Raw genomic sequence first — 19,019 nt, 5'->3', positions numbered from 1 at the left:
ACTGGCTTACTCTCATCCATGTTCTCTTTGACAAAAAAAACGATGACTTTGCATTTGGATCCAGCATACTTGAGATGTTGGCCAGTCTGTGTAGCTCTAAGCTTTTGTATTGAGTGTACTTATATAAGATGATACTGAGCATGTTCTTAATTGCATAATCCAGTGAATTCTAATTAAGCTTTATTGACCAGATGTTGTTTTTCCCCATATTTTTATGTTGCCCAGCTTGCTATATGATGTGGACGCAGGACACATGACTTTTATGGAGGAAGTGTTTGAGAATCAGATGCGGCTGCCGGGAGGACAATGGATTGGCATGCCAGAAGGTTACACAGATGTGGTGAGCATATAAAACTTTATATAGTTGAACAGGATTTGTCTCCATATAAAGTATATTGATGTCCACTATTTGGTTTTCCAAACTGAAATTAAAGAAGTAATCTTGTCCTAAAGTAGCCCTGCAAACAGTAAAGACTGAAGTGTTGTTTTGCATTTGTCCACTGTGGAACAGAATGGAGAGAAAGCGGTGCCTAAAGACGATATTGAGTGTCCTCCAGGCTGGATGTGGGAAGACGAGGAATGGAGTAAAGATCTAAAACGGGCTGTAGATGATCAGGGTATAGAAACTATAATGTTGTTTCACCAATGTCTATGATAAACCTGTATTATTTATGAGTAGATTGGACTTCTGCTATTGAAATTGCATTAAAGAATGGATATTAACACATTGTTAATTGTTGACATTGGACATTGTTGCTAATTTACTTATTTGTTTTAAAGAATATTTTATTATATGAAAGACAAGCAAAAGCCGTTTTTTATTACCATTATCCTCAGGGTGGGAGTATGGCATTACCATCCCTCCTGACCGTCGGCCTAAGTCTTGGGTTCCAGCTGAGAAAATGTACCACACCAATCGCCGGCGTCGCTGGATCCGCCTTCGCCGCCGAGACCTGCAGAAAATGGAAGCACTGAGAAAGGTACCACACTGCTATCTCACCATTATTGGTTAAATCCTAGTCATATGGTTTTCATCAGTGTAATAAAATTCAAACTTTTCCTTACCCTTGTATTGGGAACTAGATAAAAAAAATATCCACTTCAACACTGCTCTTTACTCTCAGTCTGATGCTCCATACCCGCTGTCTGAGTTCAGGGGGATTCTGGGAAATGTCAGTGTGGTGGGATGGTGAGTGGAGTTCTGTAGAGTATTTGGCAGATGAAAGTGGGGTTCTGCTGGGTTGTAGATGGAGGTTGAGAGGACACCTAATCAATCACACCATCTGACACTAATCTGAAATCGATCCCATGTCTCTAATCTATGAGTCTTATTCTGCCTTGGCAAGAAATCCGCAGCTCATCCAAATTTAGCGTCTTACCACAAATATGCCTAATGTTAATCATCTGTGGAAGAGTGTGTGTGTATGTGTATGCGTGTGCATGTGAAGGACAGAGAAAGAGATTCTGTTTTTGAAAATCCGTGTGTTTATCCTGAAAACCCCATAGATGTAATAGCTAAAGCACCCACGTATTATTAACAATGATGTATTGTTGAGATTATCTCACTGTTTTCGATGATAGATGAGACAAAGAAACCGAGGGATAAAGAGGTACACTGGAAACCACTTCAGGATGAGTCAGGCTGAGTGAGAGAGAAAGAGTGAGTGAGAGAGAGAGAGAACTGAAGAACATAGCCTTCTTTCCTTACATTTCCTATGCTCTCCTCATGGTGGTGCTCTGAGAGCGCAGATCTGAAGAATCTCTTTAATTCCAGAGATTTAACACTCCTCAATGTGTGTGTGTGTGTGTTTGTGTGTGTGTGATCTCCAACAGCAGCGTCCAGATGAGTCGGAGCGGGAGGGTTGGGAATATGCCTCTCTCTTTGGCTGGAAGTTCCACCTTAAGCAAAGGAAGACGGATTCGTTCCGCCGTCGCCGCTGGCGTTGCCGCATGGAGCCTCTGGAGAAGACTGGTCCGGCAGCCATCTTTGCCCTGGAGTGCTCACTGGTAATGAGAGTGAACAATTTGCAGTTTACAAAGCTGGAAATTGGACAAAGCCAGACTGCCCAGGGGCAATTGAAAGACCAAAAAGAGAACAAGAACGTGAGAGTTGACACTGAATTGATACTTGTAAGGTGTCAGATTTTGACATGGTCTGGCAATAGCTGGAATGGAATGAAAGTGTGTGTGTGTGTGTGTGTGTGTGTGTGTGTGTGTGTGTGTGTGTGTGTGTGTGGAGAAAAAAAAAACACTGATCTGAGACATCAACAGCAAGAAATCTGCATCAACATGCTCAGTCATGAAGTAGGATCGTTAAGGGTGAAGCTTGATTTGGAGAAGTAGAGAACAAAATGGGCATAAATGACTTTGGGCTTGGATGGGCCTGAGGTGCTGAGAGTGACTGGGCAACCAGTGAAGAATCAGCCTGGTGAAATAAGTGCACCATGGGAGACTAATTACTACAAAATAAAGACAGATCTGTGTGTGTGTGCAACGGAAAATGTGTGTGTACAGTACAGTATGTTCACTCGTTTCTCAGGCTCCCAGTCTACTGGGTCTGTTGTGTCACATCCATTCCAGGCTGCTCTGGCGTGGGCTGTGATGTGGGCTTGGCTGGATCCGAGCTTTACATCTCTCTGGATGGAGTCGGGTCGGTTATTGAAAGGCCCTGTTAGTGCTACCAGCTGTGGGTCGGGGGATCCCCTGGCAACTTCTGAACTCCCAATCTCTCTGTACAGTGGGCACTAATAATTACATTTAGAGTCTGGTTTCAGGGTCAATGCCCACCCAAGAGATGATCATAGTCATTTATGTTTTTTGGGTTCAAATTATCTTTTCAAAATTCCAACTAAAATTGGAAAAATATTTTTCCAATTGAAACATTCCAAGATGGAACAATACTTGAAAATTCATGTACTTGGATGACTTTCTTTAATCATGAAAAATCATTTAGAAATGACGTTCTGGCTCTGAGAGTAACAAGGTGAAATGAAAGTGGGAGGAAAAAAGGTTGTATTTGTAATATGAAATAGAAAAAGTTAATTTAGTCCATGCTACATTTCCTCCATCTCTTTGCACTCACAATTGTGCACACAAACATGAAATCAGGAGAACCCTGAACATGAAAAAGGTATGTACTGTATGTTTCCAAGAATATTGTTTGAAATAATTGAAATAAGATTCACTGAGTTGCCAGCTTATTCTACTTATTGGTCATTTTATTTGGTATATCTATAGGTGTACTTTGATGGACAGAGTAGAGGAAAGCAGACAAATTTCAGCAAATGGATTAAAGTTGTTAACTGTACACCTACAAAGTGACCTATATGGTGGGTTTACCTGATAAAATGACCAAGGAGTATGAATACAGGGAATGGGTCCCTACAAACTCAGTGTATTTTGGGTATTGTAAAAGAAATGTTGAGGGTCAGAAACAAAACAAAAAACTTTATACACAGTTCCAATATCCATTAACTCTTTAATCTTTTTGCTTGTTATTCAACAGACTCGTAAGAGAGATATGTATTTATGAGAGTAAGGAATGAATCTCTGGACTGAACTGTTCTGAAAGTTTAAAAGGTTAAAGGATTCTGTGATGGAGTTTTCAGTAGCAGTTTAGGCTGGAAATTTCTAGATTATGATTAACATGGCAGAACTCTTAAGTTTCAGTACTCTACTGGTTTCTGATGTCTCTACGCTGTACTCTCTGAAGCCAACAAGCAAACTCTGTTGGATTGGCATGAGCTGATGCTGGGCACACGCTAGTGGTTAAGCAGTGGTTTAGAGCTGGGTGAGCTGGTTCCTCACTGTGGCACTGCCTTGTTTCCGTTATTTTATAGTTGCATTTCACCCAGTTTAGTCATCTCTCCCTGTATATAGCAGTACCACTCCTAGTGTGCCAAAGGCTGAATATAAATTCTTCTATAGTATAGGGATATTAAGCATATGAGATCTGTTACTATTCTATGGTCTCAAAGCCACGGATGGCACATGACACTGGACTGTTTCTGTGACCACTGGAATGATGCTATGATATACAAGCCAATTCCGCAGATGAATTTGGCAGATTCCAGCACTGAACTGGTTTTGATGCAATTTGGTTTGCTGTATTTTGTGTATTTTATTTGTCATATCCTATTTTAGCCGTGACTGGTTTAAACTCTGAGCCTTGTTTTAAGGAACAACATATTTTTTCCACAAATAAGGCAATAAGTCACGCAAGTCGGTAGAACCTCAGATGACACAGCACTTTCCCTTTAAACAAGACACACAATTAGATGTGTCTTTTTTTAATGATTTTTTTTTGGCTACTTCGTTTGAGATTCCAGCACCACGAGGTGGTGACGTACAGTAGTTTAGTGCCAGTGGTTTGTGGTGCAGATGGAGTTGCCCTCTTACTAACTGGCGGTATGCAGATCATTAACACATTCTCCATTACACTCTTGGTTGGAATTGTTAGATATCTGATCCAGCATAATAATTCTTTGTCCTGCTCAACAGCCAAAATATGCAAGTCTTGTTTACATTCAGGGAACATATTACTGCTTAATTGGCTCAGCGTTTCATTCTAATGTTTCTTTTTCTGTCCATCAACAGGGCAATGTGACTGATGACAAAAATGATGACAAGTCTGTCACAACAACCTTTGGTGTCAATCGTCCCACCATCTCATGCTTCTTTGATAGTAAGTAATCAGAATTTTTAAACAATACTTAAGTATTAGAACACAACATATAGTGAAGCACTGACTCATGCATTGTGTTTCAGGTGGAACACGCTACCATCTGCGCTGCTATCTGTATCAGGCTAGAGACCTGCTGGCTATGGATAAAGACAGTTTCTCAGGTGGGCCAGAACCATACGTCATGTCAGTTATGCACGAAGATCAACTTTAAAACTTGGTATTCTCTAACATTGATCTTTAGTGTTAAGAAAGTGCTTTTATTTTTTGAAGCAGATGTGCTTTGCGGGAGCCAAGTGCAGATGTGTTTTGCAGGAGCTGTTCTTGTGCAAGTCTGCCATTCATTATAAGCATCTGTATTTGTTTGTCAAAATGCCACGTGTGTAAGCTGTGCCACGCCCTGGCTCTGACCTTTTAACCCTGGAGCCCTTAGTTATTTCTGCAGTCTCCAGGGTGGCCTAATAGTACTTTCATAATGTCAGCCACTGTTGCACTGTTGGTGTGACTCTGAGGCACACACCAGACATCCAGACATCAGCAAAATCTGACCTTAGGCTCTTGCTGCTGTACCACATGAGCTTTGTGATTTTGATGCCAGGTAAATGCACGCTAAGGTCTATATTTCCCTACCAAGCATGCTCGTACTGCATCATAGATTGGGGTATACTGGTAAGCCTAATATGATGCACATTGGAAGAGGTATGTAATAGAGGCAGAATAACTTTTTTATGTATCCGCTGTGTAAAAAAAGGTCAGCATTGCTCAGTATAATAGAAGGGTTTTCTAAATAACGAAATCATAAAAGTGAAGTCTTGTGAGACTTAATGTTAGTATACCCAGTTTACGTCAGAGAGGGTAAAATATGGTGCTTGGCAAAGACTAGGATAAAGCAGTTTTGGTAGAGCTTAGCCCTGAGTGTGGAGAAACACAGCAGATTTACTGCTGTGGACACAACAGAAGGCATTGTAATAGTGAAACAAATGTTACTCTTGAATAGACTTTTTGTTTTCTATCTAGCTACATTTGGAAGACGATGCATTTGAACTGTATTGCTTAATAGGACACATATTCTTCTACTTCAGTTTGAGAACAAAAATTGAATCAGTGCAAATATTAGGCTCATTAATGGCCTATAACCATTAATATAAAACCAAAGAGTGACAGCAAGTTAACTTAATAAAGTTAAAAGGACCTATAAGGAAATATTTAAAATTTGTTGTTCATTAGGTACATGAGCTTCTATGAGGTCATGGAGTTATGGTTTAATGAAGATAGCTAACGGCAGTGCAAACGTCTCACTGGAGCGGTGTTGTGGTTTGGCTTGTCATACCTTGTATCCTTGGAAACGAAAACCAAAGCAAGTGCAACTAAAGTGTGTGTGTCTTGACTTGTGTGCAAGTACATGTACACAGACATCAGGATTACCCTCATACTATGACGTATATTTGTGCTTTGGTGAAGGGGGATTTGGCATTATGATTGTGGTTAGCTCACTAGATACGGACATTGATACAAACACTCTAACCACGCTTATCAGGTGGAAATTTCTAGCCTGCGGTGCAGGAATGGGGCTCCAGATGTTGTGGGAAAGCATTCAGGGCTACTGTTTCACTGTAATCATTTAGTCTGTCTAATGAACAGTGGCTTCTTAGCTACTAAAGGCACTGTCGTATGTTTTTTTTCTTTTACTATGGGTTCTATGAGAGCAGTGACATCGGAAAAAACAGTTCGTCTGATTTACCATTAAAGAACAGTAGAATGGCTAATAGATTGATAAATTAGGTTAAGGAATGAATAGGTTTTAAAGGAGTCCCAATCAGAGCAAATAGTGCACCATTTCTAATAGGTTTGTTGTTTTAGCACACTGTCAGGAAAAATAAACCAATTTGACCTACTACTGTTACTAGTTGGCTTTTATAAGGCTGATCCTGTTGTTATATGGTAGTCTGATAATGACTCTAATAAAATAATTTTTAGGTAATACACATGCAGATGTCTGTGCCCCGATCATAGTCATAAGTGAAAACAAGGCTACAGCAGAACCACATAAAGTACACTGATGTGATTAACCCTTAAAGTATTTGTTGGGCAGACATTTGCCACAGAAAGACCCATAAGGCACCGGGTATGCTGTGCCATTAAAGCACTGTCATCACTCTTCATGGTCCGTGGTTATCACCCACTACAGATGTCCAGCATAAATCTCCTATGCCTGGAAAAACACACTGTTGCTAAAAACAGAGAAAACTGGGTGCAAAGGGGAGGTGTGGCTATTGAATGTATGATTTTTCCCTTAGTTTTTGATGAGATAATGGAAACTGAGTTAGACAGGTCCTGTGCTTGGGGCATAATTTCAAGTCCACAGATCCCGATGAAAAAAGAAGAAAAAAAAAGGCATATCTTTTAAAAAATATGAAGCAAGTATAAATCACCAGACCTGGCATTCTGACTACTAATCTTCAGGAAATTTTAGGGTCAGCTACCAGACTTTGGCGGACCCACAGTTCTTTTTCAGAAGTCTGGGTAAAAGGTATAAATCAGGGCAGGACTGGAATCACTTGTCCTGGGTGACTGAGATGGAGCTGAATAAAATAAAATGATGTGCAAAAAGATTTAGAAAGGAGCAAAAAATGTGACGTCCATCCACAGCTCCATTCTCTGTAACAGTGACCACACTGCAGAAAGACTCAAGCCACTGGGTGGACATACCGTGTCCCAAACAACACTCACTCACTTTCAGTAACCACTTTATCCTGGGTATGGGGGTCACGGTGGATCCGCAGCCTTTCCCAGGAACACCAAGCATGAAGCAGAAATACACCCTGGATGGGATGCCAGTCCATCACAGAGCACCGTGCACACACATTCATTCAGGGTCAATTTATCAGTCCAGTCCACCTACTGTCATGTTTTGGGAGATGGGAGGCAACAGGAGAACCCAGAGGAAAGCCTTGCAGACAGAGAATCTCTGCACAGACAGTAACTTGAGCTCAGGATTGAACCAGGGATCCTGGAGTTGCAAGGCAGCAATGATACCTGCTGTGCAACCATGCCGCACCGCCAAACAACACTGCACGGAAAATTCACCAGAACATTAAATTTAGCCAAGATGACTTTAGTCATATTCTGCTGCAAGATTGATTCAAAATAGGAATGGGTGATATGAAAGGCATAAAACACGACAGGGTGTGCTGTTGTTAGAAAATACTCCGTGACAGGTAGGTGTTACCATCCCAAAGTGGATTTTTATTCCGGAGAGTTTTATTCCTCTTATACCACAGCAGTTTGCCAACAGTTAAAAATATTTAATTTATTAATGAACAAAACTTCATGCTTTATAACTGTTTCTAGTTAGTTCCTGTTATCACTTGTTATAGCAGCTATGAACAGTCCTTCTGTTACTGGTCTCTCTTTTTTTCTATTTTTTCTTTCAGTTGAATTTAATAAGACAAAATATGCAGCCTGTCATGTTACAGAGAAACTAGAAAGCGCAAAGTCTTCTGTCCTGAACACTCCCCGTAACAGAAAACCTGACCGTTACAAAGCACTGACGCCCAGGACTCATTCCATCTTAGTTAAATAAATGTCTATTTTCAGTAAGCTTCAACATATAAACACTTATAAAATTTTCTTTGTGAAATAACATTTTTTAATCTGTTTAGTCTCTTTTTTAGTCTTAGTTTATGTAGATTGTCCACCATACAAAGCTCTGTGACCTGTTACTACGGAAACGGTAACGTATAAATGCAAATGCGTTCAATTAAAGTTGACACTATTGTTAACGTCTGCTATTAAAAAAAATTAATCAACACCTTCTGACCAATCAAATTTGAGAATTCAGTGCTGTGGTATAAGGGAAATATATCATTGCGACACTTGAAGACAATATGCATCATGATAATTAGTTTGGCTGAGTTTTGTTAAGACACTCAACAAAATTTACAAGTTCATTTACAAAATGCTTTCTTTTCAGAGGGGTTTATATTGAACTTTTTCTGAAAGGGAAACCCACAGTTTAGGATTCCCTATGAAACCTTTAAGGCTCCCCAACCAAAGAACCTTTTAGTTCACTAAATTAGTGTGATTTTCTACGAGTGTATGGATTTGCTTGTAGTGACCACATCTGCCAGTGTTTGGACCCCTGCTGTACAATGAAAATTATAAATGGAATTGAAATTGGAAAATAAATAAATTCATATAACCATATAATTATAACCCACTGCCTCTGACTCTCAAATACAATACTGAAGAACAATATCTGCTTTTAAATATTTGGTAAAGTCTCGATAATGCCATAAAAATGTGCCAACTATGTGTGATTCCACCCAATATTCAACATGCTGTCTTGTGGTCGGCTACAAAATGCATTTATTTATGACCTGCCTGTGGCTACAGTTTTTTCCCAGGCACCCTGATACATTTTTAAGAATATAAAAATGATGCACTGCACTTGAACAAGCCAACACTGTACTGTTGACAGATTAGAAACAATGCATCCTGGCAGTGCCTCCTCTGTCATCTGACTGTATGGCAGTACTCTTCAGAGTCTCACATGGATGAATCATGCACGTGGGCGGCCATTGCTGTGCCTTTGTCCAGTCCCACAATCCCCTCAGGAGGAGTATTTATTTACTCTATGCAACCCGATTAGCCCTCGCCTGTATTTATTTCCCATTGACTCCTGGGTGATGGTGCACACTTGGCTTACTTATGCCTCTGTTTATTTGAGCCAGAATGTTTTGTGGGAAGGGGTATAAGTTTGTGTGTATGTGTTAATCGGAGCTGGGAAAAAAGCAGGTCCATTTTCCCCTCCCTTGTGAAACTATCCCATTGAGGATGGTTTACGTGGACTGTAATAATAAACTGAGACTGTCTCTTCAATTTCAAGCATTCCTAAGCAGTTTATGTCATTCATTTTCATTTTGGCTCACTTCAGAATATATAAGTTTAACTCTTTGGTGCATACATACAAACACACACACACACACACAAACACACACACACTTGAATAGACATCACATTTGGATGACCAAAGTTCAAACAGTTTCTCTGCAGCATATGGCTATTTTCACTGGTTCAGTTGGCACTGTATTCTTGACTTCATTGCCCTTATTATATTATCAAAGACAGAAACACCACAGTTTATTACGCTCAGTGATGCATTGGAGGCCTTGAAAGAAGGACTTTCATTAAGTACTAAATCACTGCCTCGGTTTTAATGACAACCAGACCTCTGCTAGTTTTTGCGGTTGCACATCCTAACACTGGCAACTGTTTCTTTCCATTTTATTTGTCTATCACTGTGGCACATAACAAAATCACCATTATTAAATTACAAAGGAATCCATTGGATGTTATTACAATGTAATGGAATTTACTGCCGAAATGTTCTTATGCTATAATTTGACAGTTTAATCTGATTTGCAATGCTCTGTTTTAGAGATCATAAGTTTTAATGTGTACTTCTCCAGGATCTGAGGACATATTTCACTACATGTCACTATACAGCACGATTTCTTTGACTACATGATCTGTTCTGTTTGATGCTGATTTTTGACATTTCTTTGCAGATCCCTATGCCATTGTGTCATTCCTGCACCAGAGCCAGATGACAGTGACCATAAGGAACACGCTTAACCCCACCTGGGATCAGACTCTTATCTTCTATGAGGTGGAGATATTCGGAGATCCCAAAGTGACAGAGAAGAACCCGCCAAACATTGTAGTGGAGGTCTACGATCAAGACACTTATGTGAGTTTACATTCTGTGCGGAGAGGAGTGTATGTTAGCATTTACATGTGCATATGCTTATATGTCTGTAAATGTGTTCATGCATGTTAATGCAAATGGATGCTTCAGAAATCAAAGCAAACAAAGGGTTAGGTGGTAATTTCACAGTTCTGGCTAGAGTTTCAAATGTTAATGATATTTTTTAATCAATCACTACTGATACCTGATGGATTAACAGGTGCTATGCTGTGCTACACGATGTAGTTCTACCAGTATCAGGTGATTGGTGGTGTGAGAATAGTGTTGACACTGATTTTAGTTACTGGCTGAAGACTAAACTTGTTCAGATATATTACATATCCCACCAAATAATATGGCAGATGATAAAATGCTGTTCTTATTTTTCATTATAATGGCATTTGTCCTTTGACCTCTTCTATAGGGAGCAGATGAGTTTATGGGACGCAGTATATGCCAGCCCTCTGTGGTCTCCTCTCCTCGTCTGGCGTGGTATCCTATCCTGAAAGGTGGCAAAGCTGCTGGTGAACTACTTGCCGCATTTGAACTGATCCGCAGAGATAAGGTAAAGGCTGCCATGATTATCAGTTGTTTATGTCTCAACTTGTTGTGTCTAAGGCCAAAATGTGGCATCAAAAAATTATTACAAGCTTAGCTCCCAAGTGGCACAACAGAAAAATGTTAGAAATTACTTATTAGGGGTATGAATGGACTTGTAAGAAGCTAAGTTTCTTTGACTAAAGGTCTTTGAAATGTGGAGACCCAGTGGAGCACTCCAACATCTCAGTTATCAAACATACAATGCCCCTATCTGTAGTTGTATGTGTATCTGTTTAGTGCTCCAAATATTCGTGGCTGTATCTGTATTCAGATTGAATCCCATAGCGTGGGTGTGTCCGAAACCGGAAGATGTGCTATGCTCAGGACTGTTTTTAACCCTGCTTGTGTAGTTATTACATTTTTGTACCATTATGTAATGCTTTCTAATGAATTCAGTTTTCAGATACTAAAGACGACAGCACATTCATGTTAATTAACGTGGTCTTTAATTGAACTTCGCCTTGATCACGCGTTTGTGAAACCTCCCACACACAACTTTTTTTTGTTGCATCCCGTAGGATGATGCAACTGATGCCTCTAGCCTCAACCAGAAGCAGACTGTGAACCTTTCTGGCATTTTTAAACCCTTTATCAGACAAACAGTGTGTCTATTCGTATCTGTATTAGCATTTGTTTAGAACACATTATCTCTTCAGTCCAAATAATATACAATGTTCTAAAGTGAGCTTGTCATAAATAACTCATGAATTCTTTCTACTTTACTAGCTTGGCCTGTATTTTGGCAGCTGAATTTATCTAATTCATTAATGAACATTACATTACAAACTTTACAGCCTCAGTTTGTTAACTGTGTTATCTAGCATCTTTGTTTTCGCTCGACATTGCATTTAAAACTGGTGACGTGTACTAGTTAGTACAGTTGTAATGGCCCTTCTTGAAATAAGTGTTTAAATAAATTCTATGCTAAGGGATTTTCACACAGGAGTATGCAATCTCTGTGTGGGCAGTCACAGTGACACGGGCGGAATAGCAAGCGGGCTCAACCCAGAGAAACCATCGCCAGTGTGCATGACCGCCCGCTCGCAAGTTGAAAAGTTCAAAATTTTTGAGGACATATGTGAATATTGCATCAGATTTGGCCAACATTTCTAGCCTTTAGCTAACAAATGTGGTTGCTCCAGAAGCAAAAAATAAGCTAGGATGTGCTCTTTTTCAACTGCTGTATGAAACGCTGATGGGGAAAGCTGATTTTTGACTTTTCATTCGTAAAGTGGAGAGAGACAGCCCGAGAAGAAAGTCGTCTGCCATGTGAAAAGATTTTTAATAAATATAAGCATTTGTTTATTCAAATAAATAATATTAAGTCAGAGCTGTAGGCTGCATGGGTTAAACTCTGGTGTTGCTCATGTGCTCATAAGTCAAAAGTCAAATTCTACTCGCATTTAAAAAAAAAAAAAAAAAAAAAAAAAAAAAAAAGGAGCAAATGTGGGCAAGACACTTGCACTATAAATTCTGAACAAGCACGTGTCCAGATGTGTACTGTTTAGTGTTTTAATATTGCTCTGGACAATAACCTTTAATTCATTTACGGGAGGTCTTGCTTTTTTTTTTTTTTTTTTTACATTGTGGTTTTGCTCTGAATAGACTCCATTGTGTCCATGTTAGAGAATTGTGTGTATATCTGTGTGTGTGTGTGTGTGTGTGTGTGTGTGTGTGTGTGTGTGTGTGTGTGTAAGGAGGGCGCCTGGGTCCCAGGAGAACATTGTGTGCTGTTTGATGAGTGCTTGTTCACATGTGAACAGACTTCATTCCCAGTGGCCACAGGCTAATTTAATAATGTCCCATGATGTCACCGCTTTCATTTGAGACTTATTAAACGTGTGGTCTGCCACTAATGCTTTCTATCTAAGTATCTCCATCTATCTATCTGTCTTTCTATCTATCTATCACAGCCTGCAATTCATCACATCCCTGGTCAAGAGGTTAGTGGTGTTTCAGTTTTTTTTCAGTTTCAGTGTACACATGACACACAACACACACATACACACGCACACACACACACAGACACACACACATTATTTTGTCTCTATTCTCCAACACAGGCCCTTACTGTTCTCCAAGGCACGCATTACAGAGTAATTGGATAGGGCTGCTCCTAAGTGGTAAGAACACCACTGTACCTGGACCCATTTATCTGGCCTTGTATCAATCCTGGACGTGTTTAACAGACTGTCATAGATTTGTGGCTTTTTTCCCCCTTTGCTCTTGGATCAGCCAAAGGACCCTGTCTGTGTAATGCAGAATGCCATGAGAATGACTATAGATACCATTGTGTGGTTAAGTGTGCCAGAGGCTCCACCCAACATGCCCACCTGGCACCAGTTACAACGGCATAATCAGAAGGAAATTGAATTACTATGCATGCTTAAAGGCCAGGCCACCCAAGCAAGCATGTTCTCACACACACACACACACACACACACACACACACACACACACACACGTTTGTCTTACAATATTTGTGAGAACCTACCATTGACATACTTTTTAAATATTAAATATTAATGCAGCCAATTAATGCTGTGTCTGTACTTAAATCTAACTCTAATCTTAACCTCAGTAACCAAAAGAAAACCATTTGGCTCTTTCAGGTTTTTTTTTTTTTTTAAATAAGAGATTTTTGTTTAAAAAATAAAAAATAATAAAAAACAGTGTTCTTTGTAATGTCCCCACAAGGTCAAAACTGTCAGACATTCTTCTCCATGAGGGACATTTGGTTCCCACCAAGATATAAATACATGGATGTTTCGGAACCTTTGGGCACCCTAAGTGACAATTTACTCAGGCATCCCCCCACCCACAAAAGTCATAATTTATATGCAAGAATGAACAGAATTATCTTGGAGGAGGGAAAAAACATTAATTAATAATAAAACGAAAAACAGCCGAACAAGAACTATATAAGGAATTAAATCTCTAAACAAGTACATTATATGAATAAAATAAATGAATAAATTGTGGAGTTGGTGAGTAACTAGCAACTTAACTTGTGTTAGCTTAACGTTTCTTACTATTTCTAGCTAGCTAGTTAGGAACTAACTTTTCCATTTCCATTATCAACAAGTGGAAACAGGAAAATGTCCAAACCGACTAAATCCAATTATAGCATAAATAAAGAATAAATTTCCCATGTTTTGGGTTCGTTTCTCCCCTTCTGCTATTTTCTTTTAGATGTGATCACTGCTTCTTCTTCTGATGATGTTCTGATATTAGTTATGTTAGTTACATAGTTTAGTTATGTAAATTGCAGTTTCTATTCTTTTCACACCACAAGGGGGGCCCAGAGACTGCCTGATACCTAAAGCTTTTTGCGAAATGATTGTAAAGTGTGTATTTTTTTGTAGCTCTATTTTAAAAATCATGGGCCCCCTGGTGGTCTGGGGGCCTACTCAATCACTTAGTATACCACTTATAGCAAGAAACAGCCCTGTATAAAACATGCACACACACAGGCAACGGACTCTCTCACCACTGTTTTGTTTTGAAATTTTTAATTATATTCAAATTTTTTCTTTATTCCCAGGGTGACCTTGTCTCCCATTCTCATATTATGGATGAGGTAAGTAATGCTGATCACAATTATAAAAATTGACCAATAGTTGGCTTGCTACTTCACATTTAATATTGTTTTTAATTTTTAAATGGATCTCGTGACTTCCTTTCATTTATTTTCATCTTCTGATATTTCTTTCTTGTTTTACTTTGTCTTCAAGCTTGTATTTCCAGCGGCCTTCTCTGAGAGTTTGCAGCAATGGGTAAAGTATTTACACCCATTCACACACACAGCCTTGTTGGTGAACTGAAGCCTTAGCACCACCACAAACTTTAAGCACAATGGAATTTACTACATAGATCATGCAGCCAATGGCTTTAATCCCAATTATATATCTTCCTGAATCTTGTTCTCAAGCTCATTCCCTCAAACCACAATGATGAAGCGCTCCAGCAATAAGGGAATGATGCTCAGTTTGAAGTGCAAAAGTTCTAAAGGGTTTTTCATCTTGTCCTCCTGGGGAAACCTTTAAGGTGTCTATGTAGAACTGTAACAACCGAGGGTTTAGCTTACACATCCAAATAACCCGTGAGGAACCCTTGGGTGTATGCTTAGCTCTCAATTATGTCTGCACTCAAACAGTCAGTATTTTCACAGATCTATAGCATGATGTGGATCGGGTCTGTCTACTTACCTGTGAAATATATTTCAGTGCTTTACTGTAAAGTGCCCACTATAAGACAAAATCAGAAGGGCTAGTTAAATAAGGGATCATATAGACGTTGAACTTAGAAAAAGCAGAGTGTTCTTTGCTCATCTTTGGGTTTACATTTATGTTTACATTAATGGCATTTGTTAGACTCCCTTATTCAGAGCGACTTACAAAAGTGCTTTGAAGCCTCCATCAATAAGTACTTCTTCATACTGGATAGAGTACTCCAGGTCTAAAACCCTGTTGGGGAGGTTAGTATGGCATGAAAAAACACACAAGCCATTGATAGATTTTTTTATTTCTTCTGCAATATGTTCACATCATATTCACAGATATGTAGATTTACATTAGACCAATATTCCCAGAGGGCAAGAAAACAGTGCCATTGAAATGTGCTGGATCATTTTCTCACAATAATCTGTGAAGCTTCCACTTTTTGTCTTTTCATTTTACTAATAGCTTTACTTTGTCTTTATTACCCTTGGCTTAACACTGAAACAAGCCATTGTGTTGTTGGCAATCTAGATTAATTTTGGGACAATAATGTAATTTCCCACAATTTTGAGTTGGTGCATCATCTAATACAACACTTGCTCACAACATACTTGTAACTAAAGCCTATATTCTGTTTTTGGAAGGAATTTGGTATCAGTGTTGGGAAGCATTTTTTTTTTTATTAACAGGGTGTGGAAATTTAAGGGCAGATTTTTGTACCTCAAAATAATGACACTCAAACATTACATGGTGTACTATTAAAGATGTGAGAAATATAGCAGTGTTTTAAAACAATATCCCATTGTATTTAACAGTGACATTGGATTTAACATTGCTCCCAAAGGCTGCAATGCAATTCTGCTAACAATCAGGGTTTCATTTTTTGGCATGTCGGCTAACCACAACTAATATTTAACATAACAGTGTTTGACCGATTTCCCCTGCAATCTGGAACTAAAACATGTGTGCCTTTTGACACCCATCTCCAAATGTGGATGCATGGTATGGTTTCAGGCACTGTCAGTGAGTCACACAGCTACGATGTTCCACATATGATCACATATGAACAAGGTGCAATATTAAGGTGCACAGAGAAAATTTGGCAATTCAGTGCATGACTTCAATGTAGTGCCTACAGCTGTGCTACATATTGTACATGGGTCCATCCAGTGTTAAACCCTGTTTTTGTGTTCTGATTGTTAGCCAGAAGACTCAGATTTACCGTACCCGCCTCCACAGAGACAGCCAAATGTCTTCATGGTGCCACACGGCATCAAACCTGTTCTAGAGCGCACTGCTATTGAGGTTAGTCCAATACAGGCATGGAGAGGTGACCAGCATCGTTACCAGTAAGGAATTGAACTGCAGATTACCCAGCATCCATCACAAATAATATGACTTTCAGTATATGACATTTTAGATCCTGGCATGGGGGGTGCGTAACCTGAAGAGCTTCCAGCTGGCCAGTGTGACATCCCCCAGCTTGCAGGTCGGATGTGGAGGTTGTATGGTGCAGTCCTGTGTCATCCGCAACACTAAGAAGAATCCCAACTTTGACGTCAACACACTCTTCATTGATGTGGTACATTTTACACTTAATCTTATTCATCACAACCCACTTTAAAGAAATCATTCTATCACATACAGTAGTTATATTAATCTATTTTATTTGTAACCAACTCTCTTAAGGACATTTTAGTGGTGTTGTTGTGAGACCATCTTCGTTTTGGATAAAGGTTTTTATTTATTAATTTCTTTCTCAATTTTAAGTATTAACTTTCACTAAACAATATTATAGTCCTTATAGCTAAATAAAAACAACAAAAAGCACCTTAATTTCTTGTCATTACTTTGGCAAAAACTGGATATTCTGCTTGTCTATTTCTTAAAACTTGCAGTTTTGGCAGTATAGATCAGCAATATCATTAGCCTTGACATGGGTTTCAGTCTGCTGGCATTGTTTTTTGGACCTCACTGCTGCAGTGACTGCCACAGCAACAATCCACTGTATCAAGCAAATCCAACCTGTAATTACCTAACTCTAAACGGTCTGGAGCGTGCATAGAGTCTCATCTTACGGTGAAAGGCTTTGTATGGAACGAATGCTGGCTGGAAATGTTGACAGCTCACTGTCAGTTAGAGACAGCTATATGCCAAGCATGAGACAGACGCTCACCATGTCATCATTCCTTTGGTTAGTTGCACCGAGTGTTGTGGCCGTGAGATGAGCCTCTCTCTAATCATATGTGAAATGGAGAAAACAACAATACTGTACTCAAAAGACATGCACTGCACCGCAGTCACGACCGGCAGAGGCATTTATCTTTTTCTTCATCCCATGTCAAAAGCTGAGTGACCTTTTTCCCACCCCTTATTCCACATATCAATCTGTCTATAAAGGTTTTCACAACTAATGAATCCATTTTCATAAGTGGCAAAAAGATTAAGATTACAAAGGATCTACTACTAGACATTTGTCTTGTCATGTTACATTCTGTGACCTTCTGCATACACAGCGGCTGCCCAGGGAGGAACTCTACATGCCTCCACTGGTGATCAAGGTGATTGACAACCGGCAGTTTGGCAGGAAGCCAGTGGTGGGCCAATGCACCATCCGCTCTCTGGAGGAGTACCGCTGCCACCCTGAGAACCAGGACGAAGAGCCCACAGAAGAGGAGCTGGGTGAGAACAGAAAGAAAATTGAAATTCTAATGGATAAAAAAGCAAATGTAATGTAATGAAAAATGACCTTACTCATTTCTCTTTTACAGAAACAATTCCTCACACACCAAGAGATGACGTACTGATTGACATTGATGACAAGGAACCTCTCATTCCTGGACAGGTAGAGGGTTTTTTTTAATCTTTTTTTTTTATCTCTGTCTATTAGTAGTAGCATCTTCAATAACAGGTCTCACTAAAACCCATATGAGTCCAGAATGTCTAAACAAAACAAAAATGGGAAGGTTCATTGCTTGAGACCCTTGGGTGTATGGCTGAAAATGTCATCACTGCTAATTCAGTCTAACGTTGTTCTAAAAGAAGCATTAACCTTAAGGCTTACTTAAGTGTGACACACTCATATATGATTTGTTTGATTACGTAAGTCTTTTTTATGAGTGTAATTCTTTTGGCTGCTGTTTGGTGGTTCTGGGGTCACGTAGCTTGGGTTTCTCTAGGTTCCCTTTGGACACTTACATTAAGTGAGGTATGATCTTATGAGATGTTATATACAGAACACACCCTTAAACACAGAGTCTAGGGGTAATTTCTTAACAACGGAACCTATGCCTCATTGCTAACATTGGCCGCGCCCTGCCTAAAAAATGTGTTTTGGGCACTGGCCAGTCCTTTGCCCTGGCATGACAGAGAACTAGAAAGTATTCAGAGTTGGGAAATTAAATCGGCGACTTAAGTTTAAAAGTTACGTCAAGATTTACGTGAGCATACTGCATGTTCAGTTGCATTATACAAGTGCTTAAGATGATTTTCTGGGTGGCACATTTGCATTATTTAAATGACCTGGCTGTCATTTATACCTTCAAGGCTGCGGGAACCCCCCCCCCCCAGCAAAATAGAAGAAGCGGATTGTTGTTTTTTTTTTTCAATTGTAATAACAAACAAAAGAATGAATATTATGATGATATATAAATGATAAGATGGCAAGTATTCAAGGAAACATCTCACAGGTGTCTAGTATATTGACAGAATATTACTGCATGAATTCATTCCTAGCAATTATTACATTAATTGCTGAATATTTACAGCA

General features: G+C 39.3%; 1 protein-coding gene across 10 annotated transcripts in view; it reads left to right on the top strand.

Annotated features, from left to right (window-relative positions):
* dysf (dysferlin, limb girdle muscular dystrophy 2B (autosomal recessive)) overlaps positions 1-19,019 on the top strand; it is a 77,632-nt gene that overhangs the window by 28,301 nt on the left and 30,312 nt on the right. For all 10 annotated transcript variants that reach the window (XR_008301590.1, XM_053233141.1, XM_053233143.1 and 7 more), the window contains 15 exons: positions 226-340; positions 512-617; positions 838-980; positions 1,834-2,007; positions 4,597-4,684; positions 4,768-4,845; positions 10,252-10,433; positions 10,855-10,995; positions 12,944-12,973; positions 14,575-14,610; positions 14,765-14,806; positions 16,454-16,555; positions 16,671-16,832; positions 17,767-17,932; positions 18,022-18,095. Coding sequence is in view for 9 of the 10 variants with exons in the window: in XM_053233141.1 (XP_053089116.1) it covers positions 226-340; positions 512-617; positions 838-980; positions 1,834-2,007; positions 4,597-4,684; positions 4,768-4,845; positions 10,252-10,433; positions 10,855-10,995; positions 12,944-12,973; positions 14,575-14,610; positions 14,765-14,806; positions 16,454-16,555; positions 16,671-16,832; positions 17,767-17,932; positions 18,022-18,095 (1,639 nt within the window). In the remaining variant the exon portion in view is untranslated. The remainder of the gene's footprint in view (positions 1-225; positions 341-511; positions 618-837; positions 981-1,833; positions 2,008-4,596; positions 4,685-4,767; positions 4,846-10,251; positions 10,434-10,854; positions 10,996-12,943; positions 12,974-14,574; positions 14,611-14,764; positions 14,807-16,453; positions 16,556-16,670; positions 16,833-17,766; positions 17,933-18,021; positions 18,096-19,019) is intronic.

Source organism: Pangasianodon hypophthalmus, chromosome 4 (assembly GCF_027358585.1).
Source record: "Pangasianodon hypophthalmus isolate fPanHyp1 chromosome 4, fPanHyp1.pri, whole genome shotgun sequence".
NCBI lineage: Eukaryota > Metazoa > Chordata > Actinopteri > Siluriformes > Pangasiidae > Pangasianodon > Pangasianodon hypophthalmus.
Note: the sequence above shows the minus strand (reverse complement) of the source record. Positions and strands in the feature narration are given on the sequence as shown.